At 41.4% G+C, this 25397-nt stretch overlaps 1 protein-coding gene across 3 annotated transcripts in view; it reads left to right on the top strand.

Annotated features, from left to right (window-relative positions):
* CEP350 (centrosomal protein 350) overlaps positions 1-25397 on the top strand; it is a 118238-nt gene that overhangs the window by 51656 nt on the left and 41185 nt on the right. For all 3 annotated transcript variants that reach the window (XM_089671487.1, XM_089671486.1, XM_089671485.1), the window contains exons 14-26: positions 3914-4056; positions 4775-4946; positions 5032-5177; positions 5265-5428; positions 7892-8002; positions 14513-14590; positions 14947-15041; positions 16639-16716; positions 16820-16971; positions 19262-19410; positions 19830-20014; positions 22627-22714; positions 22794-22940. In XM_089671487.1, the coding sequence (XP_089527613.1) occupies positions 3914-4056; positions 4775-4946; positions 5032-5177; positions 5265-5428; positions 7892-8002; positions 14513-14590; positions 14947-15041; positions 16639-16716; positions 16820-16971; positions 19262-19410; positions 19830-20014; positions 22627-22714; positions 22794-22940 (1708 nt within the window). The remainder of the gene's footprint in view (positions 1-3913; positions 4057-4774; positions 4947-5031; positions 5178-5264; positions 5429-7891; positions 8003-14512; positions 14591-14946; positions 15042-16638; positions 16717-16819; positions 16972-19261; positions 19411-19829; positions 20015-22626; positions 22715-22793; positions 22941-25397) is intronic.

Here is a 25397-nt window from a genome sequence, read left to right as displayed (position 1 = left end):
AGATCACTATTGGATGTGGGGGAGGTTATATCTGATCTCCACTACTCTGACTGATGGAAAAAAAAGTGTAAAAATTAGGGGGGGAAATGTTATAACTTTTTTTTTTTTCCCCTCAAAAAAAACAAAACTATTTGCCCACAAATCTCCATGTCCCACAATAACATTGGGTGATTGGAATTCCATTTGTATTTACTGTGCAAACATTGCATATATAAGTGAGCACAATGTCATATGGATATAATGCAATTACAAACCTGTGAAAGTGTTATGATCATTTTGTGCACTCACCAACCCAATTCGATCCTATTTTAATCTTATGCTGCCAGTTCATGCAAACCAATTTAGTTTTTTCTCCCCCTGTGTATCACAGTCTAGCATCAAAAGGGGAATAAAACTCTCCAAAAGTAAAATACATACTTCCACCTCGAGCTGGACTATTCTGCTTTATTACATAAAAGTTAATTAATGTGATAATTTAATTAGCAGACTTTGCTGATTATTGTTTGGTGTTACAATTTGAGGATGGCAAATTACGTAACCATTGTGTTCGCAAAAATTACAGGATTTACAATATTTTAAATGTACCGTACTGGACACAGGAATCGATTCTTAGACCATGGGCTATATGCCGCTACTTTCAGGTGTTTGGACACTGGGAACATCTTTGCAGGAAACCACCCCCCAGTTTACCCATAGAACCCTGCATACGCAGTCAAGCTGCATGCTTTTATCCTGAGGTGATGGACCTCTTCTTCTGTTGGTCAATTTCTTTTTTTCCAATATTCATCAGTTTACCTTCTTTAGCTGACACTTTCATCGAGATCTGACTGTTTATCACCTTAACAGTTTTAGGTTGGTGAACCCTTGATGTACGTCTTTGGAAACATACCCAGACCCTGCAACATCGGGTCCAGACTGTAATGTTTGTGTTTGGACACTAGAGTGAGTTAGCAGCAGGGTGCTTTAAAGGTCTAGGGCTGTGGTTCATTGTTTAACCCAGACCCTGGAGACCCCCTTCGGGGTATGTCCACCTTGAAAGGTGAAGCCTGGCCTCAAAGGCGCACGTTACACAGATAGGTTAAGACCGTGTTTCCTTGTACTGTTATATATAGGTTCCTGGCTACACATATCTTTTTTGGCAAAGCCTAATCTGGCTTTTCTATTCTTCAGGATTATGAATGGTTTGCACCTTGTGGTGAACCCTCTGTATTTGCTCTCGTGAAGTCTTCTTCTCTTGATTGTAGACTTTGACACTGATACGCCCACCTCCTGGAGAGTGTCCTTCACTTCTCTGGATATATATACTCATTTCAAACGTATTCGGACCCCCTTCACTTTTTTTTTTCAATAATGTTATGTTGCAGCCTGATACTAGTTGTTTAAATTTTTTTTTTTTTTTGTCTCATCTACACTAAATACCCCATAAAGACAAAGTGAAAACCATTTTAAAAAAGTTTGTGGATTTATTAAAATGGAAAAACTTAAATATCACATGTACTTAAGTATTCAGACCTTTAACTTTGTTGAAGTACCATTTGGCCGCAATTACAGCCTCGAGTCTTTTTGGATATGATGCTGCAAGCTTTGCACACCTTGATTAGGGGGTTCTCTGCCATTCTTCTTTGCAAATCCACTCAAGCTCAGTCAGGTTGGATGTGGACCGTCGGTGGACAACCATTTTCAGGTCTCTCCAGAAATGTTCAATAGGGTTCAAGTCAGGGCTTTGGCTGGGTCACTCTAGGACATTCACAAAGCTGTCCCTAAGCCACTCCTGTTTTTGTCTTGGCTGTGTACTTAGAATCATCATGTTGGACGGTGAACCTTCGGCCTAGTCTGAGGACCTGAGCGCTGTGGATATTGAGGATACTTCTGTACTTTTCTCCCTTCAGCTTTCCCTCAACCATGACCAGTCTCCTAGTCCCCACTGCTGAAAAACACCCCCACAGTGTGATGCTGCCACCATTATGCTTCACTGTTGGGATGATATTGGGCAGGTGATGAGCGTTGCCTGGTTTCCTACAGATATAGCGATTAGAATTGAGGCCAAACGGTGCAATCTTGGTTTCATCAGACCAGAGAATCTTGTTCCTTAGTCTGAGTGTCCTTCAGGTCCTTTTTTGCAAACTCCAAGCTGGTTTTCATGCATTTTGTACTGTGGAAAGGCTTCCGTCTAGCCATTCTGCCATAAAGCCCAGATGGAGAGCTGATGGTTGCCCTTGTGGAACTTTGTCCCATCTCCACACAGGTTCTCTGGAGCTTAGTCAGAGTGACCATCGGATTCGCCTTTCTTGCTAAGGCCCTTCTGCCCCGATGTATTGTCAGCTTTGGCTTTTTATATCGAGGGGCGTGGCTTTCCAAATCATGTCCTATCAATTTAATTTACCACAAGTGGACTCCAATCAAGGTGTAGAAACATCTCAGCAACGATCAAGACAAATGGGAGGCACCTGAGATAAATTTCAAGTGTTGCAAAGGGTCTGAATGTGATGTTTCAGTTTTTCCTTTTTTGTACATGTCTAAAATTCTGTTTTGGATGAGAAATTATATACACGTCACGTCCAGATTTCTAGATTTTTATTCCTGGGCAGCAAATCTGTTTTGGTATAATGACTTTGCCCTCCTCCTACATTCGAACATTGTCATATGCAGGTCAACACAACCTTGCTTAAAGAAAAACACATACAGCTGCAATGGGGCACTCCTCACAAGTTTCACAAGCTATGGGACCCAAGGCTGCAGATTCCAGGCCTTGTCCCCCTAGCATTACTATCCATTCAGATTCTACAATGTTGATTTTGCTGATGTTGATGTTTGTCTTGGAATGCCTGTTGAGTAGGCACGCAATAGTTTAGAACGGTTTGTTACTCATACTGGACATAGCAGTGGTGTGATGCTCCCACATTTACAATCCGTGTTTGACACATAGTAACCACTCACTCAGACCTATGTGCATACAGGGAACTGAGTAGCAATGTGTATGTTTTATGGTTAATGATGCATACCTGCTGGTTTCTATGTATTTCTGATGTTCTGTTATTTTGTAATATATATACTTAAATGTACTGTGGTTGCTACTCTAGATACCTGTACTGAGGAACAGCATACTACTTTTTTTTTTTTTTTCTTTTATTGTGTTTTCTTTGTAAACCTGTAAAACTCTGAATAAAAAGTATTTAGGAAAAGCAAAAAAAAAACTCAGACATTGAATTGATGGAGCAGCCCATGGCAGACTTGAAGGGTCAATCCAAAAAAACGTTTTCGTATATGGACACACTGGATTTTATATATAGAATCACTGACCCCTGATGTCCATACTCCCTTTATAGTGTATTTAGCCTTGGGACTAATTTCTGGCAAGAACCCCCTCCCCTTTTCAGTCTATAGGTATCCCTGCCTGCTTCTTCTCTTCACTCTTACCATTCCGATGATACCACGTCCATGTTATTCCTGCCTCATTACCCTTCTACACCTCTAAAAGATCTATTCTACACCCTCCACCACTTTCCCCCCAATGTACGCCCCTTCCCTTTTAACTGATAAATACAAAATGCAGACTGAAACCGGGACAATGTTCATATGATGTCTTAGCATTTTATACAGTAATTTCTAGATACAACATATACTCAAGCCGTTTTGTTCTGTAAGCAATTACTCCTGTCCATCAAGATATGTTACTGTATTTGCTTTCAATAATCTCTTTTGTATTCTGATATAAATACTAGATGTTTAATTTTTATTCTCACTTTGGTCTGATTAAAGAATTCATAAAAAAGGTCTTGAAACTCAAGTCATTAAGCTCTGTGTCACCAGTTAACATTGTATGCAGATTAGTTTCTCGATGGTGTTTTTACATTTTGACACTGGCTTTTACAGTTTTTTTTTATCTAATTTTTTTTTATTTTTTTTTTATTAGTGTGGATATCAGTGCTTCCAGTGCCAAGGAGGAACTGTCAGGTGTTAATTCTAGAAGTGAAGGAGCATCATCTCACTCTTCACAGCTTTCCTCTATTGTTTCATCTCCTTTATCAGTTTCCTCTCATAGAGGGAGTTCAAAAAGTGAGCCAAAGTTTTATTTTCTTGTTGTATTTGTGTAATAAGCAAATATGTTTGATCGTATAGTGGGAACTGTGTTCAATAGCTTTTATCTTCTGCTGCTTTTTCTGTGTATAAAACAGACCTTCAGTCAGCAGACATTTCTGCTTCTTCAAACCCACCTTAACAATTAAGAGTTCTAAAAAGCTTCTCTAAAGCTTGGTCCAGCTGCAAGTCTTAGCTGTGGAGTCAGCCAGGAACTCTGTTTAAGCAGAGCCTATGATTTGGCTCTTCTTTAGTGTCCAGATCATAGATTCTGTCTGAACACAGTTTCTGGATGATGATAGTGCACATGTGAATGCATCAGATACCTGCTTCCTCACCACATGCTGTGGTTACTCCTTCCTTCTGGTATGTCCTTTAGTGACATATGAGCCAAGAAAAGAAAATACAGCATGCAACAGGAGGAACAGATATTCACAGACTGGGAAGTGCCAAATATCTGCAGAAAAGCAGCAGATTATAAAGTCATGGGACACTGGATAGAAAGGTATACTTGTTTATCTTTTTCAAGATGGCTGTTTTTTCAAGATGGATTTGTTTACCAATGACACTATGGTTATAAAGTTAATTTAAAGGGGAATTGCCTTCAGTGCTCGTAATATATTTAAATTTGCATCTCTATGCAAAATTAGGAGACTGTATAAGTATAACTTTTTTTTCTTTTTCATCTTCCCTTTAGAGATGGGTTTACAGAATGATAGCCCTCAACTGCCTCTGGATACGGTGCAAAATTTATCAGGCTCTGAACACAAAATCCATGTCAGCAAGCAAGCTCCGTTTGGAAAAGAGCAGTCTGCAGGCTCTGAATCTGACAGCACTATGAGTGATCTTTCTTCTCGATCTATTACCAGGTACAGTTTCCTACATTGCTTCCTAATTTTAGCAGTTCTTGCTGGAGGAAATCTGTGATTGAAAGCTATGTTTTTTGTATGTTAGCCTTATGTCCGATGGAGGACGGAATGGTAAAAGTTCTCATTCCAGCATGAAGGACACAGCAGGACAGGCACCCTCACCACCAGCACAACCAGTCACTGCAGCCACAGGAACTCAAGCTCCAGGATTAATGGCTGCATCAGGACAAAGTATGTTATGGTTGTCCATCTAAGTTCTGTACTTGGTATCGTAGTTTGGAGATTTTTTTGCATATTTAATAATTGTGTCTGCTTCAGGTGCTATTAGATTTTCCCCTGCTGGCTTACATCAGCGCATGTCTGCAGAACTTAACTACTTGGGTGCCATGGAGGAATCTGTTAGACAGCTATGTGATGTGGAGCGCGTCCGGGGAATTTCACTTGCACAGCAAGAAACCGTTTCCCTGGCTCAGATCCTAAAGGTAAGATTTTTGTTTCATGTTATTCTCTGGCAGATATTTGAGTTTTCAGGGGTGTGGAAATTTTTTTAAAAAAACTACTTGTCCAGGAACTAAATCGCAGCCCCAATCTACTTGTCCCTCCATGACAATCTACTTGTCCTGATTAAAAAATTTTTTTTAACCAAAACCGTATTTAAATACGGTCGGATGTGATTTTAGGAATGACTGGGGCTTTTAAAAACAAAAGGGGCTTTATTGTGACTTAAACGTGTAATATTTTTAACATTGTGCTGTTTATCTCCTCCTCCCCTCTCTGCCTGTCTCCAGCACCGCACCCGGGAACTAGCAGGGAGGGGGGAGACCTTGCAGTGTGATGAACAACAATTGGCTGCTTGTCAGGAAATGGGGTGTCGGGGCTTATACTTTACTCATTTCACTGCCAGAGCCATTTTTGCATTTTTTTTGCACACATTTAAAAAATAATTTTAGGCCTGAAGATTACATAAACCCCCAAACATTATATATTTTCTGAAAGCAGAGACCCTAGAGAATAAAATAGTGGTAGTTCCAATTTTTTATGTCGCATTATTTTACCGAAAATGTTTTTAGTATAAAATACAAGTAAGTTAATTTTAGGGCACAAAAAAGCAATAAATTACCCTATTTTTTTGTAAAATATAAAAGATGAGGTTGCAGCGAGTAAATAGATATCCAACTTGTCAAACCTTAAATTTGTGCGCGCTCGTGAAATGGCGGCGAACTTCAATACCCTATATTTTCTATAGGTCAACAATTTTAAATCTCCTTATAGGTCACCAGTATAGTGTACAGAGGAGGTCTGGTGTTAGAATTATCGTTTTCAATCTGGCGTGTGCGGCGATATGTGCCATGAGTATCGCAATCGACGGTTTCATGCGTACGCGCCCCAGCGTGTGCTTTTATGTTTTGTACGTGCGTATATGTGGGGGCCTCAATATTTTTTTTCGGGGGGTATGTGCTAGGGTGTAACTCATTTTTTACAATCTAAAAAAAAACTTTTTTCTTTTCACTTTTTTTTTTTCATCACATAGGGGACAAAGTCCCCTATGTGATGACTTTTGGTTACAGGTTCTCTTTGAGACATCCAAGGTCTAAAAGACCCTGCATGTCTCCCCTCTGCTCCACTGAATGTAATGTGGTGCACATCTGCACCATATTACATTAATTCCCGGGGATTGTATTGCAATCTCTGATCGGGGATCTGGAAGTGACATTGTAACGTCACTTCCGGGTCAGTACAAGAAGGGGAGGGGAAGGGATTGGACTTGTCCATTCTTCTTCCTCCCCTCTAGCTGGCGGTGAGCCGGGCAGGCCCACAGATGGGCAAGCGGAGCCCGGGAAACCTCACGGGGGGGTGCGGAGAGGCTGGCACTGTGCGGAAGCAATTGGCGGTAGCGCTGACAGGTGAGCCTGCTGCTTGCCTGCAGCAGGGCTAAAGGAGGAAAAAAACTACCTGCCCGAACTTCATGTCCCGGGCGTCGGGCGATAGGAATTCAACATCCCTGGTTTTTTTAATTTGTTTCTCTGAGTGGACTGGCTGTCAGCTGACACCACCACTCCTACCTAACTAGGAGTTATGCTGTGCATTCTGTTGGCAAATTTTGTGTTAATAAAGCAAGGGAAGAATCCTGTTGTAAACAAAGCAAGAAATAAAAATTAAAATTTAGTCAACATGTTTTCTTTGTTGTACAGAAATGTTGGACTGCTTTACGTATTTTGCACTATAGACTGTCCTTTGTTTTGCTCCATTTTTCAATGCTGTCAAAATGAATGGGCATGAAAAATGTAATTGCTTTAATAAGGCTCATACACATAAATGGGTTGCATTGAAGTGCAGTTGAAAAATGTTCTGTATGTTGTGCATTGGTGTGCAATATACAGAACCATGGAGGTATGAAGGCAAGGAGGGAGTATGTGCTGCTGGGGAGGAAGGCATAAAAGTGGATTTTTATTTTTTTTTAATTTGCATACTCAAAGATCAAATTTTGTTTAAAAGAGAAGTATGGGGTATTTAAGCAAATAAAAAATAATGCTCATCTAGGTGGATGCAGCACTGCTACGATGCTTCTAAGACTGAGAACTGAGTGATCAAAGGCTGCTGTTCGTTCTTCACTGAGCCGAGAGCAGTGGCTGTCAGTCATCGTCTCTCTGCTCTGCCCCTCCAGGACTCATTGGAACGCTTTACTGAGGAGGGGGTGGGAGCTGTTGGCTCAGGCTCTCAGCGGCTCACTGAGAAACTGAGCCATCTGCCGTTCCAGGCATCTGGGTGGATCCCGACTTTAAAGAGTGACGTCATCAAAAAGGGGGCTTTAGCCAGCTTTTGGCTGAAGACGTATCACAGGAGTGCAGAACAAACTGCACTCCTGTGATCCATAGAAAAAGTGGGGCCAAAAAAGTGTTGGCCGTACTTCTCCTTTTTAACCTTCCTACTTTTGTTTCTTACAGTCTCAACAACAACGTCATGAGCAAAGCATGGCTGCTCTGAGACTTCAAGCAGAACAAGAGGCCCAAGCAAGTATGAGACAACTGGAGGAGGCACGTCAGATCGCAGCACAGGTATGAATCCTATAAATATGATCTTCTAGGGCAACTGTCATCCAGTGGCTTAATAGGCTAAATGTTAGTTTCTTTAAGTCAGCAAGTAATACAATCTTTTCATAGTATTATAAATGATGACAAAGGCAAACATTTTAAACTTGAAGAGATCAGAAAAAACCTGGAAAATGGCAATTGGGGAGTTGTGTACATACAATGTATACAGGCTTTTAGTCTTTATATTAGAATTTAACGTGTTCGTTCACCTTAACTTTTCCCAATAATGTCCCTATGTGTTAGTGTCATTAATATATTAAGCTTCGTTTTGCAAATAAATGCATACTTTTTAATTTGCCTGCAGATAGCAGGACATACCCACGGTTGGATGTGTGCCCTTTGGAGATTTATGATTGAGCAGTTTTTGGCTTTACCCATGTTTGTTCTGTAGCACTCTTGCAGAACTCAGAGTTACGAGAGAGTGAACTGCGACGGTGAGAACAAAGCTGGGAGTGCATGCTTGTGAGTTTCTGGGGCTGTGCATTCAGTGTTGGGTACATCTTGCCATTTCCATGATAGAGAGTAGAGGACACTTTTATGAGCAGGTTGAAAAGTAAAATATTTATTTGCAAAACAGAGCAAAGCATATTAATGTATTAGGGACACTGTAATGCTAAAGATTGTTTTTGGGGAACGTAAGTAAAGGTGAACTAACACTATAATAATTTCCCTATTATAATAAAAATAATCTACCTAAAATTTAAACTGTCGTCCTTACAATCAGTAAAATATAGCATAAATATCTATAACTGTGTTTAGTATTAACTGGTAATAGAATAAAAGAACAGAGAAAGCAAGCATCTGAACTGCACAGAATGTACTGACTAATAAAATAAACAATTTTTTTATTGACCCAAATATATATTTATGGCTAAGTCAGTTTTGCATATTTATGCAATTCTGATGTACCGTATTTTTCGCTCCATAAGACGCACCTGACCATAAGACGCACCTGGGTTTTAGAGGTGAAAAACAAGAAAAAAAAATATTCTGAACCAATGGACTGCAGACACAGTAGAGGGGATGACCAGAGACTGCGGACATAGTACAGGGGATGACCAGAGACTGCGGACATAGTACAGGAGATGACCAGAGACTGCGGACATAGTACAGGAGATGACCAGAGACTGCGGACACAGTACAGGAGATGACCGGAGACTGCGGACAAAGTACAGGGGATGACCAAGAGACTGCGGACATAGTACAGGGGATGACCAGAGACTGTGGACATAGTACAGGAGATGACCAGAGACTGCGGACACAGTACAGGAGATGACCAGAGACTGCGGACACAGTACAGGGGATGACCAGAGACTGCGGACACAGTACAGGGGATGACCAGAGACTGCGGACACAGTACAGGGGATGACCAGAGACTGCGGACACAGTACAGGGGATGACCAGAGACTGCGGACACAGTACAGGGGATGACCAGAGACTGCGGACACAGTACAGGGGATGACCAGAGACTGCGGACACAGTACAGGGGATGACCAGAGACTGCGGACACAGTACAGGGGATGACCAGAGACTGCGGACACAGTACAGGGGATGACCAGAGACTGCGGACACAGTACAGGGGATGACCAGAGACTGCGGACACAGTGCAGGGAATGACCAGAGACTGCGGACAGTGCAGGGAATGACCAGAGACTGCAGACAGTGAAGGGAATGACCAGAGACTGCTGACCTTTGGGGAGGGAGGGGGAGCGGGTACCTGAATTTGACAGGTACCCGCTCCCACTTCCGCGGAGTTGCCTTCCCTCTTCTTCCCGGGCCGGCTTCTGTTACAGCTGGGTGCCCACTGCGCATGTGCGAGAAGCGCTGCGCTTTGTGAATGGCCCGGCGCCTTCTGGGACCTTTCATGTGTCCCAGAAGACACCGGATCATTCACAAAGCGCAGCACATGCGCAGTGGGCACCCGGCTGTCACAGAAGCCAGCGCGGGAAGACTGTGCAGCGCTGGAGCGCGGAACAGGTAAGGTCCTGCAGCAGAGAACAGCTGAGCGTCCGGCCCGGTATTCTGACATAGTGGCCGCAAAAATACCGGACCGGCCGCTTTATATTCGCTCCATAAGACGCACTGACATTTTCCCCCCTTTTTTGGGAGGAAAAAAGTGCGTCTTATGGAGCGAAAAATACGGTATGTGCATCAATGAACAATTGTATGTGTAGTTTAGGTGGCTGTACATTGATGTTGTTTTTTTGTTTCTTTTTAATGATGGATCTGTGTCTCATATTGTAGAACTGCACCTAATGTTATAAAAAATTATCCTTTACAGTTTCATAGTAGAAAAAACATAAGGCTCAATTCATAAAGCTTTAACACAAAGTCTCTCTAATTTAGCCAAATCTTTTTTGGACTCTGCTGAAATTAACTGTAAATTTTTATAAAAGAGGAATACGATCTTTTGGCTTTCCTTCCCATATGGGTCACAAAAAGTTAAACAAAATAATGAGAGAAATCCACCCACTAGTATGATTGTTTTGTCAGTTCACTGATTTCAGTGCTGTCACCATAACCAAAATAAGGATAAATAGAGAAGTTCTTCAGCAAGAGAGCCAAGGCAGATAAGTGGTTACTTTGGCGACAAATGTGGCTTAATGGACCACAATTGTATCATATAAAATGTATAATTTTTATTTAATAAGTCTAAAAAAAATACACAATCATTTTCGCACACACACAACAACTTGGACACCATTTAGCTGTATTTAATGATATTTAACACTGTATATTTGTTTATTCTAAGGCCACAAGGTTGCTCTCTCCCTTTTTATCTGAATATCTCAGATTAAACGTAGTTTGGTGGAGATTCCCTTAACCCCTTCACGCCTAAGGGTAAAACAAATCTAAATGCCTAAGCACAATTCTGCAACGTTGACGTGTTAGTAAAACCGTACATATTGTCACAACTACTTTGTACATCCAGGTGGATTATACCTTGTTTTTTTCAGGACAAATTGGGCTTTCATTTGGTGGTAAATGGTCATGGATAGCTCCTAATTTTTTTTTATTATTAAAGGAAAACTGGGCCAAAATAGTAAAAAAAATCATTTTTTTAAATTTAACTGTGTGTTTCTTGTTACGACCATAACCTACCACCAAAGAACAACCCAAAATACATTCTCCAGTTCTTGACGATCGCAGCGATACCATATATGTGTATGTTATTTGTTGTTTGTACCCGTAGTACAGTCCAGAAACAACAGTGCACATTTTGTTTGTCTTTTTTTTTAATTTTTTTTTTACATAAAACACACTGTCACTGACATTGACATTAACACTAACTGACACTGATACCAATTTTTTTTTTTTAATCCTGACCTTTGACCCTGACCTTGACCCAAACACTAACCCTGGTACTGAACTAGATCAAACCTTGATCTAGGTATTTTTCTTTATTTTTTCTTTTATTTTTTAATATTTATTTATCTTTTTTTTTTTTTTTTACAAACTTTTTTTTTATCTCTCTATGTCAGGAGTTCGAGAGATACAATGTATCTCTCTTCTCCATTCATAGAGAGAGAGAAAACAAGGGGGCCGGGCTGCACAGTGATTGATCACTGTGATAGCCAATCAGAGGCTATCACAGCGATCATGTGACCCGGAATCGGGAGTCCCGGGTCCCGATCGTTAGAACGGGACCCGGGGCTCTCAGTGACACCGCGGTCTTGGTGCTGGGAGCGCGCCAAGCGGCGCGCTCCCAGCACGAAGACAGGTACGCAAATATGCGGCCCCACGGAAAAAAGCCCAGGTCCGTGAGGCCGCATATTTGTGTTACGTCGGCGTCAAGGGGTTAAATAACTGTTGTCTCTAGTGGACAGCCAGCATCTAAGCAATTCCATTTGGCAATTTACCTTAGCAGGGGTAGTGTAACAAATATTGCAGAACAAGAGTCCCCTAGAAAAGCAACCTTTTTAGGCATAGATTGCCCTTTCTGTATTGTGCTCCTTTAACTTGTTCACCTGGTCAAATGCCGTTTTTGTTAGGTGCTTCAGTATTGTGGAGCTACTTACTTAGGGCTTAAAGAATTTACTGTTAAGGGTGCTACATACTAGTAGTTTCCATGAGACTACCTTAGTGTTTAATTCACCCTCCACTTTTGCTCATTTAGGACACCCATTGATTTTATAATCATTTGTGGGTATTTGGGGCCAATATGCATGGGATCATTCAGCAGGTAGTACATATGTGACCACAAATCCTGTAAGGTGTGTTTTTTTTTTTTTTTTTTTTTTTTTTTTTTTTAACCAAATGAAGTGCAGCAGTAGAGTTGGATCATCAGCAGTATTTGGCTAATGAGAAAATAATCAACATTGTATGTTATTACATGGTCATTGCTAATTGATGGTATATAACCTAATTAATCAGTAAGTGATCATCCTCAGGAACAGAGTAGCTGTAATCTTCATTGCATGAAGTTACTAGCATACAAATACATCCATCATTGGGGTGCACTCTGCTCATTGCCATAAGTGACTAAGTACCGCTGACCTAGTATATAAATGCTGACAGTATGTGGTAACAAGAGATCAGTCCATGTGGATAGTGCTGGCCACCTACAGTGGATATAAAAAGATATACCATGGTACACAGTGAAGATAGTCTTTATCAACTGGAGAAAATAGGGCGTGACATTACCAAGAACTGGACGTCCTTCCAAAATTGATGAAAAGACGAGAAGAAAACTGGTCTGGGAGGCTGCCAAGAGGCCTACAGCAACATTAAAGGAGCTGCCAGAATATCTGGCAAGTACTGGCTGTGTGGTACATGTGACAACAATCTCCTGTATTCTTCATATGTCTGGGCTATGGGGTAGAGTGGCAAGAAGGAAGCCTTTTCTTACAAGGAAAAACATCCAAGCCAGGCTAAATTTTGCACAAACACATCTGAAATCTCCCAAAAGCATGTGGGAAAATGTGTTATGGCTTGATGAAATCAAGGTTGAACTTTGTGGCCACAATTCCAAAAGATATGTTTGTCAGCAAAAACAACACTGTACATCACCAAAAGAACAACATACCTACAGTGAAGCATGGGGGTGGTAGCATCATGTTTTGGGGCTATTTTTCCTCAGCTAGAACTGGGGCCTTAGTCAAGTTAAAGGGAATTATGAACAGTTCCAAATACCAGTTCATATTGGCACAAAACCTTCAGGCGTCTGCTAGAAAGCTGAACATAAGGAGGAAGTTCATATTTCTTTCAGCATGACAACAACCCAAAGCATACATCCAAATCATCAAAGGAATGGCTTCACCAGAAGAAGATTAAAGTTTTGGACTGGCCCAGACCGGAATCCAATTGAAAATCTGTGGGGTGATCTGAAGAGGGCTGTGCACAGGAGATGTTCTAGCAATCTGACAGATTTGGAGTGTTTTTGCAAGTAACAGTGGGCAAATTATTGCCAAGTCAAGATGTGCCATGCTGATAGACTCATACCCAAAAAGACTGCTGTAGTAAAATAAAAAGGTGCTTCCACAAAGTATTAGTTTAAGGGTGTGCACACTTCTACAACCATATTATTTTAGCTTTTTATATTTACTTCCCTCCACCTAAAAGATTTCAGTTTCTTGTTCAACTGATTTGTACAGTTTATAGTTTACATTAAAGGTGGAAAAAGTTCTGAAATTATTAATCTTTGTCTAATTTTTTTACATCACAGAAACCTGACATTTTAACGGGTGTGTAGAGTTTTTATATCCACTGTATACTGGCAGTATATCGCCACAGTTTGAAAAAAGTTCACAATGGTATTGAGCCGTTAGGTGTTACAGCTGCTACTGAAGAGGGAGCTGTGTCTCCCAATGTGATAGGATTTATGAGTTTCTGCAGACAATGCTGAGACAACTTACATGCTCTTTAATGTCTTGCAGGATTGCCATCCTGTGTTACCATGGATCATTGATCTCTATGTTCTAGTGTCAGCTGAGCTTGTCAACTCCGGACTAGAGGATCCGTAGCATAATGCATAATTAGTAGTGCAGGGCGGTGCAAATCCTGGAACCAGTACAGGCACTTAGTTCTGCACTCCTGTAACCCAAGTTCAGATTCAGTGCTGACTTTACAGAGCCAGTCCAGGCTCTTCAGGGATCCCGGCAATAATGTGGGGATTTGCCTAAGTGACTGACTGGCAGCTGACTTAGCCTCTCGGCATGCCACTAGGAGACTGAGCCAGCTGCTTCCACACTCTCCACAATCCGGTGCTCTAGTGAGCACTGGAGGAGCAGAGCACAGAGTGGACTCGATTACTAAGCAATTGGTCATCATCGATCGCTCAGTTCTTGGTGTAGAGGCGGCAGGGCATATGCAGCATCTAATCGCTGCTACATCCACCTACGTGATTATGAATGTATATTTTTTAAATTCCGTTCTTTTCTTTTACTTGTGCTTTGTACTGCTATTTCTGAATTACTACTTGAAGAAGGGCTCTAATGTAATTTATCAAGTCTAATAAGATCTTTTTACCCACAGACACAGGCAGAAATGCTTCAGCGTTTCCAGAAGACACTAGAAGCATCTGCATCGCAAAATGTGGTCCAGACACAAGAGGTGGGTGAAGATTTCTTGGGTTGTTCTCAGCCGATCACCTGTGGGATTATGGAGAGCGTTTGCTATCGTTCTCCTATTTTGCTTGTCTGTGATACACACCCCATACTTTTCTAATAAGATCTTGTTCCCCACAGGAGGCAGAGTTCTTTATAAGATAAGCCCTTCCAAGCATTTAAATCTGTAAATTTATTTAAGTAGATTCTTCAATTTCCTTTATTCTTTTGCACAGTCCTTACCCCCTTTGTTTAAACTGTAGGATTTTACTGAAACTCAACAAGTACTGCCAATTGATAGGGTGGATAGAAAGTTAACACCTCTAACTTCTGTAAGTAATATTATGTCTTCCCTTCCCTTAGACTGTGGGCCATGATTACTTGTCTCCTACCAGCTCAGATCCTGCTGCCATCTCTCCCCATGAACAACAGAAGCGCCAGCGTTCTCGTAGTATTAGGTATCATATTGTTTTTATCTCATTTTAATTTATTATATTTAATACATTCAGATATATGTTCAATTACATTCATATATGTGTATACACTCACCAGCCACTTTATTAGGTACACCTGTTCAATTGCTTGGTGCACAACATGTCTAACCTTGAAGCAGATGGGCTACAGCTGTAGAAGACAACAACGGGTGCCACTCCTGTCTGGTAAGAACAGGAAACGAAGGCTACAATTTGCACAGGCTCACCAGAATTGGACAATAGAAGATTAGAAAAACATTGCCTGGTCTGATGTGTCTCAATTTCAGATGTGACATTCAGATGGTAGGGTCAGAATTTGGTGTAAACAACATGAAAGCAATGACCCATCCTGCCTTGTATCAATGGTTCAGGCTGGTGGTGGTTGTGTAATGGTGTGAAGGATATTTTCCTGGCACTAGCAAGGTGTACCTAATAAAGTGGCCGATTTAGCGTGTGTGTGATAACAAAAACTTTAATTGAATGATCATTTCTTTGTATACAAGTCTTAGGGTGTAGCCATTTTATTCACATTCTGTCTTGATTATTGTGTACCAAATTGTATCATATAGTCTCAAGTAGGCCAAGATGCCACATCCTTATGTGTACAACGTTCAAATCAAATAGAAAGGAAAATGGGTTTTTTTAGGCACCAAAAAATAGATAACATCATGGGTTTTTATATGGCAGTTTAATAATAAATAGGTTTAGAAGTTTTTGTTTGAGTTTAATATTATGCGCCGAAGCAGGAAATTCTTACTTTGTACATTGTATTCAGAGAGTAGTGGTTAATGATTCATACTCTGATTGGTCTCGGGTCATCAGTGGTGTACCCCAAGGTTCAGTGTTGGGACCCTTACTTTTTAATATATTTATAAACAATATAGGGTTTGGGATTAAAAATCCCAATTCAGTCTTTGCAGATGACACCAAGCTGTGCAGTGGAGTAACGTCCTTACAGGATGTCTTCAACTTATAAGCCGACCTCAATGCACTGTTTAATTGGGCAACTATGTGGCAAATGAGGTTTAATGTTGCTAAATGTAAGGTTTTGCACTTGGGGGCTAAGAATATGCATGCATCATACATACTGGGGGGGGGGGGGGTACAACTGGGGGAATCAATGATGGAGAAGGATCTGGGAGTTCTGGTAGATCACAAGCTTAATAATGGCATGCAATGTCAAGCTGCGGTTTCTAAAGTGAGCAAAATCCTCTCGTATTAAAAGATGTATAGACTCCAGAGAGAGAGAGATATCATATTACCCCGGTACAAATCATTAGTAAGACCTCATCTGGAATATGCGGTTCAGTTTTGGGCACCAATGCACAAAAAACATCGAGGAACTGGAGAAAGTACAGAGAAGGGCAACCAAACTGATAAGAGGCATGGAGTAGCTCAGCTATGAGGAAAGATTAGAGGAACTGAATTTATTCTCTTAAGAAGAGGAGGTTAAGGGGGGATATGATCAACATATATAAATACATCAGACTTTTATCTTTTTTCAACCAGACTAACTGTGTAACATATAGGTGGATTCGGCTGTTTGTGGATCATGGCTCAGTATTTGTTTTCTTTACGCTAGGAAAAAGGGTTCCCGCTCTGCTTCTCCATCATCCCAGCCTCCAAGCAGTGTGTCCAGCTTCAAAGAAAGATCTCATAGGTATGTAGATGACATACACTGCTATTGCTGTGCTGAGGGCTGTGTATTTTCCCTGGCTGTGTTTAGTAACTAGTATTGATATTGCTATGTGGGATTTTTGCAGTAGCAGCAGTGAGCAGGAAAGTCCTCCACCATCATCCGTCAAGGAGGAAATCATTAGTCGGAGAGACCTGGAGGAGAGCATCTCTGAAGAGCTGCCAATGCCCGAGGATAGTGCATTAAAGGGGGACAGCAGCATATCTATTGATGAGAAAGGTTGGTATAGGTCTAAAGAGTAACCTTACATGGTTTTTGTTTATTAAAGGGTATGTGTGGTCTAAAGAAATGTGATATATATATATATATATATATATATATATATATATATATATATATATATAGTGTATTTCTGCAGTACATGAGCATTTTCCAATGTTTTGTGCCATTAAAAATGCAGAATGTTTAGAAAAATACCTGATAATCCTACCATAAATCCTTTGAGCACTTAACTACCTGTTGTTTATCAGCCCTTCCTCTTTTCATACATTGATTTCTTTCCTAGCAAAACAATGCTGCCACCTAGACTCCCAAGAACCTGCCCACACACAGTGTATGGAAATGGTCCTTAGGGGATGTAGACCTAGGTGGTATGTCTACAATAGGAAATTACTATAATATTGATCCATTGTCCCACTGTCCTGCAAAAATTTTGCAGCTTTTTGATAAATATCAGGAACAATAAAAGTTGTTTCTTGCTATAGCAACAAAATAATGCTGGGAAATGCTGTTGAGGGGGAGAAGGAGGTTTGGGGATAAATTTGGGTCATGCCAGAAGGTCAGCTTTAAAGAGAACCTATCAATTTTTTTAGATCTCTTAAATAGACATGTTAGATCAGCTGTTTCTCTCTCTCTCTCTCTCTCTCTCTCTCTCTCTCTGTCTAAGTACTTAAACATACTTGCACAAATCCCTTCTTTATAGATGTATATAAACAACCATATATCTACAGTGCTTTGCCTATTTCAAATTATGCAGCGCATATGGGTTCTGCTTCACTTTCTGTGTCGATTGACCAAAAAGACCACTGAACATAATGCAAAACTGTCTAAGTGTTCCCGCACATATTGTTTTCCGCAACAGACAGCAAGGGGTTTATTTACTAAAGCTGGAAAGTGCAAAATCAGGTTCACTCTGCATAAAAACCAATCGGCTTCCAACCCCGCTTGTTTCATTAAGCTTTGCCAATAAAACCTGGAAGCTGATTAGTTTCTCTGCAGAGGTGAGCCTCATTTTGTACTCCCCAGCTTTAGTACCGTATTTTTCGCCGTATAAGACGCACTTTTTCTTCCCCAAAACTGGGGGGGAAATGTCAGTGCGTCTTATAAGGCGAATATGGAGCGGCCGGTCCGGTATTTCCACCGCGGCCGTGTCAGAATACCGGGCCGGCCGCTCAGCTCTGCAGCGGGACCTTACCTGTTCCTCTATCCAGCGGCGTGCTGTCTTCCCGGCTTCTGTAGTGTGGGCACTGGGCATGACAGCCGGGTGCCAAGTGCGCATGCGCAAGAAGCGGTGCTTTTTGTGAATGGTAAGGCGGTACCTGGGACACATGACAGATCCCAGAAGCCGCCGGACCAATCACAAAGCGTAAGTGCTTCTCGCTCATGCGCACTGGGCACCCGGCTGTCATGCCGAGCGCCATTACAGAAGCCGGGAAGACAGCGCGCGGCTGGATCGAGGAACAGGTAAGATCAAACAAAAACTCTGCGGAAGTAAGAGCGGGTACCTGTCAAATTCAGGTACCCGCTCCCCACCTCCCCAAAGGTCAGCAGTCATCCCTGTGCTGTCCGCAGTCTCTGGTCATCCCTGTGCTGTCCGCAGTCTCTGGTCATCCCTGTGCTGTCCGCAGTCTCTGGTCATCCCTGTGCTGTCCGCAGTCTCTGGTCATCCCTGTGCTGTCCGCAGTCTCTGGTCATCCCTGTGCTGTCCGCAGTCTCTGGTCATCCCTGTGCTGTCCGCAGTCTCTGGTCATCTCCTGTACTGTGTCTGCAGTCCATTAGTTCAGAATTTTTTTTTTTCCTGTTTTCTGCCTCTAAAACCTAGGTGCGTCTTATACGGCGAAAAATACGGTAAATAAACCCTTTGTGTTTTAAAGTAGAAGTCCACTCAAATCCTATCTGAACTTAAATCTGCTTCTACACCATTCTGAGCCCTATACTAACCTGTCTATACTTGCCTATTCTGAACGCACTCTGGTCTGGTCACATGATCTCCCCAGTGGCCAGCCAAGAATGTCTGCAACATCTTTGCAATAGGTATAGGCATAGGCATCTTTCCTTTACAGAATAGATAGTGTAGGGCTTAGAAAGAAGGTGGGAGCAGATTTAAGCTGAGATAGAATTTAACTGGACTTCTACTTTAAGTTTGCTGTTTTCATTTCATTAATTGTTTTATGAAATGACGCACCAGAATATGACGTTTCCCCTTTCAATGAGAAGCATACACAATTTTTTGTCACTGGCAAAACTGTGTTATTTATATATTTATGATTGATATTGGTATTTTCTTTAGGTGTCAGCTCAGCAGTTCCTACCAATGAAGAAGGCATTGAGGAATTATCATTTCGTTCCCTGCTTCCCTCTGAATACCACAGGCGTGGTAGCTTGGAGAGACAGAGAAGTCGGAGACATGAATCTGATGAGGAAAGCACCCCTGATAAGGTGAAACAAGAGGGTCCGGTTTGAGGAGAGATAACTACAAAGCCGTTTTAGGCCTTGTTCACATAGGTGTGCTTAAGTGTACACACGTGTGAAGGCAGTGTTTACCTGCACGGGGATGCACAGGTGTTTCATTCATACTTGTGTAGGCAGTCACATTCATTCCAATTGGGACACAGCAGCTGCATGGACACAGCCGCTGCTCTCAATTTGACAGTCATGTGGGTGCGGGTCCCCGAACGCATGCAGTGTGCACATGGATGTCAAATTGAGAGCAGCGACTGTTTTCATGCAGGCGCTGCATCCTAATTGACATGAATGGTACTGCCTTCATGGGGATGCATGGAACACCGCTTAAATATGCCAATGTGAATAAGCCCTAATATGTATGTAGTATTGACACATATATGAATCTTCCACAGGAGCTCAGTGGCCCCTTTTCAAGTGGGCAGGACAGTTTTTGGAAATTTACAATGGAAATGGTTCGGCAGTACATGCAAGAAGGAGAAATGCGCTCTGCACACCAGGCAGCCCTTCTTCGTCTGCGTCAGAAAGCACTCAAAGAAAAGACTAAAGCAGAGCTAGCTTGGCTGGAACACCAGAAAAGGTAAAACTGAATGGCTGGACAAGCTCCAGGAGCCAGATAGCTGGTGCTTCTAAATGTGAAAACATCCTCCCTGTGTCTACAGGCTTTTAGATCAGACACATTGGCTGATAAAGTCTACATTTCAGACACTGCTTTTACTGATATATCTTGGTATTTTCAGGTATTGTAATTATGGTTTAAAAAAAAAAATGTTTTTATTGTTGGTAGTATATTAACAATAAAACCCTTTGGAACGATAGTGTTTTTTTTTTATTACTTTAAATACCTCTCGTTAAGAACACATTAGGCAGTTGTTATTGCCTTCTTTGTCATTTAACAAGAGTTTGCATAGGTCCAGATATTTATAATTAAATATCACTAGTCTTTTCAGGAAAATGTAAACAATGAGAAAAATAATGCACGTTAGAGTCATTATCCAGTAAGGGGTCCCAATCAATATAGAGCTTAGGGTGATCTGGCACGGGAAGTTGCCTGTAACAGCTTACTTTTATTTATATTTGGTTTGAACATGCACAGCAATACCGTGTACTAGGCTTTTTTACCCTTTTTTTTTTTTTTTTTTTTTTTTTTTTTTTTTTTGATGGCCTGTGCTGTTGCGTGAAGAGTTCTGCACTCCCTCTCCTTGATGGCTGGAACTTTATGTGGACATTACAGCTCTGAAACCTACCAAAATAGTTTTTCTGGCTATAGGCAAGAACAGAAAGATCTTTATTTAGCACCCTGAATCTGAAATTTGCTTTAAAGCGCAACACTGGGAAAATGTAAAATGGGACTGTGCTCGCACTGCAAGGGTTAATGGCTTGTTTTGTCTAGTAGAGAGGAGAAACCCTTCCTCAACAGATGGTGCTCCCCCGTTCTGCGACAGTGTACTGTCCCTTGGCATCATCACATCTAATGCAGGGCTATTGATCCTGCTTTGGTCTTGATGACATCAGAATCATGGAGCATGGGATAGAAGGAGAGGCTGCAGGGACCAGTCTAGCAGCGGGGGGGAGCGAAGGATCGGGTAAGTACATTTTAAGGGGGCTTTTTTTCCCTAGACCTAAATGAGAAATTAACTTTTGCTGTTGGGCATTAAAGTCTATATAAACCCCAACAATTAACTTTTCCTGTTTGTTCTCCTTTGGTATAATATATCATTAATTATGTTTTGTTATTTAAGTGCAAAAAAATGTTGATTTATTAACTTTGCTTTCTGCCTGTACTGCCCTTTTAACCATTAAATTGTTTGAGATAGCTCTGCGAGCTACAGACAAACCCCCCAATGTTATGCTGATGGTGAGAAAGGGAGGTGTTCTCTAGTCTTGTCCTAGGGTGGTTGCACTGTTCCATATATATATATATATATATATATATATATATATATATATATATATATATATATATATATATAATCTATCTCGTGCAGTGAGTGAGAAATTTTCATCCTAGGACTGAAGTGTGTTATTGATAGGATCACCAGGTAAAAATAGAAGAGAGGAAAAGCTTGAAAAATGAAACCGAATGCAGCCACCACATCTAAGGGTTGATAAATTGCAATATATTACATTTTTGTTCTTAGGTTTAGAGTAACTTAGCAACAGTTAAATACATAGTCAAAATGCATATTCATATGGGAAATGTTTAACCTGTGAAAGGATTTGTGATTCTGCTTAGTCAGCCTTATATTCCTGATGCCACTGCCAGAAAGCACAGCCAGGCTTTGGACTTCTGCATGTTGTATTGTCATTAAAGTGTATCTATTTTCAAGACTTTTTTTTTTTTTTTTTTTGGATAGAATGGGGAAGAATTAGATTCCCTGTCATGTTTTACATTTGTCTAATTAAGAGAGATGTCCCAGGGACATCTTTTTCACCAGACAGGAAGTGAGGGGGTTGTCTCCCAACAACAACACAGACAAAAAGTAAAACTTGACTTATAATCCTTAAAGGAGAAGTGGATCCTAGGAGGTGCAGTTCATTCTGCACTCCTGTGGCACGTTTTCAGCCGACAGCAGGCTGAAGCTCGTTGTCGGCTGATGTCACTCAGTCGTTCCAAGGTCTGGAGCGGCACCTGGCTCAGTCTCTCAGAGAGCCGCTAAGAGCCTGAGCTAGCCGCTCTCTCCCTCTCGCAGCCCAGCACTCCAGTGAGCCCTGGGGGGGCAGAGCAGAGAGCGTCAGTCACCGCTCTCTGCTTAGAGCACCCGTGAGAGCTCAGCTATCAGCGGTCATGTGATTGCTGAGTTCTCACTCAGTGGGGATAAGATGCTGCATCCACCTAGGTAGGTATAATGGGGGGGAAAAATTAAGCCGTACTTCTCTCTTAAAGGTTTTGGCCATATATACACTTTAAAAATTCAGCCTGGTTCAGGAGCCACCCAAGCCTGTGATCAGTGGTATAATGTATGCAAAATGCATTCCAGTTTGTTCCTGCATTCTGCCCTTTTATTTGCAGCAAGGTCACAGAAAACCCTTGTGACTGGACAAGTACTGGGGCTCATGTAGATTTCGCTATTATTGACTTTGAATATTGGGATTCATTGGGAGTTCCAAAGTGAATCTTAATTCGCCACATCTCATTTTAGATAAACACCATTGTGGCCTTGTTACTTAATATTTGCTTGTGTGTTTCAGAAGTCTGCGTGACAAGGGAGAGGATGACAAAATGCCGCCGTTGAAGAAAAGACAAAGAGGTCTTTTACTGAGGCTCCAGCAGGAACAGGTATGTTTAACTAATAACAGAACACCTATATCTTTGATTGTTTTTCTTTTACATTCTCTAATACAGATTTTCTGTTCAGGCGGAAATCCGGCGCTTGCAGGAAGCAAACAAAGCGGCTCGCCGGGAGAGGCAACTTATCTTGAAACAGCAAGAGGAAATTCAGCGTATCCAGAACAGCACATTGAGGTTACAGGAGAAGCTCAAATCTGCAGAGAGTGGGCAGCTGGTGTGTAGTTTATTGGCTATTTTTTTGACTGTATGCATGGGCAGGTGGTATATTATGAGACAGATTAGACCAAATATATTGGTCTGATGTACAATAGGTGGGGTTTTTTATTTTCAGGTTCTTTATTCTGGAATTTACGGAGTGTGTCACAACCCACCTTTTTCCTACCAGAATATCCGTTCCAAAGTTAAAAAATAGGTTTTTGCTTGAAAGATATATCATGTTTTGGACAGATCCAGAGACCACAGCCCAAAGTTGTCATGTCACTGGGCCGTACAGTGTATGTGTGTGTGTGTGTGTGTGTGTATATATATATATATATATATATATATATATATATATATATATATATATATATGTGTACAGAGGCTTAGTGGTTAATATTTCTCCCCAGTTCAAGTCCCAGTGAGGACTGTATGGAGTTTGCATGTTCTTGTGCTCACATGGATTTCCCCGGATAATCCTGTTTCCTTCCACCCTCTTAAGATATGCTGTTAGGTTAATTGGCTTCCTCACCCCATCTGCCAACAGCTAATAAAGCTGTGTGAGTCCCAGGGGAGAAAATGACAGAAATATAATTTAATAAAGCAAAATGAATAAAATTTGGATCAATTATGGTACCTTGATTATCAGCTGCTATAATATATCCACTGAAAACACACAGCCTAGAATATTTAAAGTGGAACTAGTGGCAGAACCTTTTTTCATTGTGGATAGAGTAAGGGAGGGTTATAACCCCTGTCAGTTTGTTTTGTTTTGTTTTTTTTTTCTTACCATCTGTGTCTCATTGGGGAGATTTCCCTTCACTTCCTGACCCATAGCCAAAACGAGAAGTGAGAAGAAATCCTCTCCACACTCCCCTCTTACTTTTCTTGGGTCAACCCAAAATGTGGTATTTTCTTTAACTTTCCCTTTCAATGATAACTGTAAACGGGACAAATAGAGAGGGTGAATCTCCCTAAGGGCTTGTTCACACGTGTGTTGATTATGAAGAACAAAGCAATGATCATTGACACCCTATGGCATTTATGATTTGTTTATGGCAGGTCTTTGTTATGTTTCTGAAGCGATGAAGAAGCTTCCAGAATACTCAATAAATGCCCATGGAAGCGTTGCTTTTCTAGTAGGAAATGCTTAAAGGGGAGTGATGTAGAGGAAATTCTCTATTTTCATTTGTTGATTTAGGATATATTACAATAATTATATAAAATGAAAAACAGCAGCCATAATCAAAATCATGCTCTCTATTGCTCTCCTTCTCCCTGGAGGACAGTTTTCCCAGTCTAAGGATAATACCCGCTTGGTGACTTGTTGCCAGAATTGTTTTGTTTTTCCCAGTGCATTCTGGGTTACTGGAGCCTCCACTGTCTCTCCCCAACTGCCCAGCTAACACTTCATAAATGATTCACTAACACACCATTAATGCTGTAGGTGAGGTTACTGGGCATCACAGCTGAATTGAATGGAAGCGGTTGACAAGCATCAATGCCTCATGAAAGCAGAATGCTGGTTATTTTTTAACAACACGCTACCGCTCCTGTGTGGACAGCACTGTGTGGTACCAATGTAATATTAATTGCTGGCATTACTGAGCTGTTTTGAGGCTTTAAAAATGCAGAATAAATGCAGCATAAACACATGGTATTGACCCACATGTGAACGAAACCTAACAGGGCTTTTCAAACTTCAAAAATATTTGTTTAATTTTAATATACACTGCTCAAAAAAATTAAAGGAATACTCTTTAATCAGAGTATAGCATAAAGTCAATTAAGCTCCTGAAATATTGATCTGGTCAGTTAAGTAGCAGAGGGGGTTGTTAATCAGTTTCAGCTGCTTTGGTGTTAATGAAATTAACAACAGGTGCACTAGATGGGCAACAGCGAGACGACCCCCAAAACAGGAATGGTTGTACAGGTGGTGGCCACTGACATTTTTTCCCTACTCATCTTTTCTGACTGTTTTTCACTAGTTTTGCATTTGGCTAGGGTCAGTGTCACTACTGGTAGCATGAGTTGATACCTGGTCCCTATAGAGGTTGCACAGGCACTCCAACTCCTCCAGGATGGCAATACGTGCAATTGCCAGAAGGTTTGCTGTCTCTTCCAGCACAGTCTCAAGAGCATGGAGGAGATTCCAGAAGACAGGCAGTTACTCTAGGAGAGCTGGACAGGGCCATAGAAGGTCCTTAACCCATCAGCAGGACTGGTATCTGCTCCTTTGTGCAAGGAGGAACAAGATGAGCACTGCCAGAGCCCTACAAAATGACCACCAGGAGGCCACTGGTGTGAATGTCTCTGACCAAACAATCAGAAACAGACTTCATGAGGGTGGCCTGAGGCCCCAACTACCTCTAGTGGGCCCTGTGCTCACTGCCCGGCACCATAGAGCTTGATTGGCATTTGCCATTGAACACCAGAATTGGCAGGTCTGCCACTGGCACCCTGTGTTTTTCAC

This window comes from Staurois parvus, unplaced genomic scaffold (assembly GCF_062004578.1).
Source record: "Staurois parvus isolate SC_StPar_1 unplaced genomic scaffold, SC_StPar_1.0 ptg000106l, whole genome shotgun sequence".
Lineage (NCBI taxonomy): Eukaryota > Metazoa > Chordata > Amphibia > Anura > Ranidae > Staurois > Staurois parvus.
This window is presented reverse-complemented; position numbering and strand designations above follow the sequence as displayed.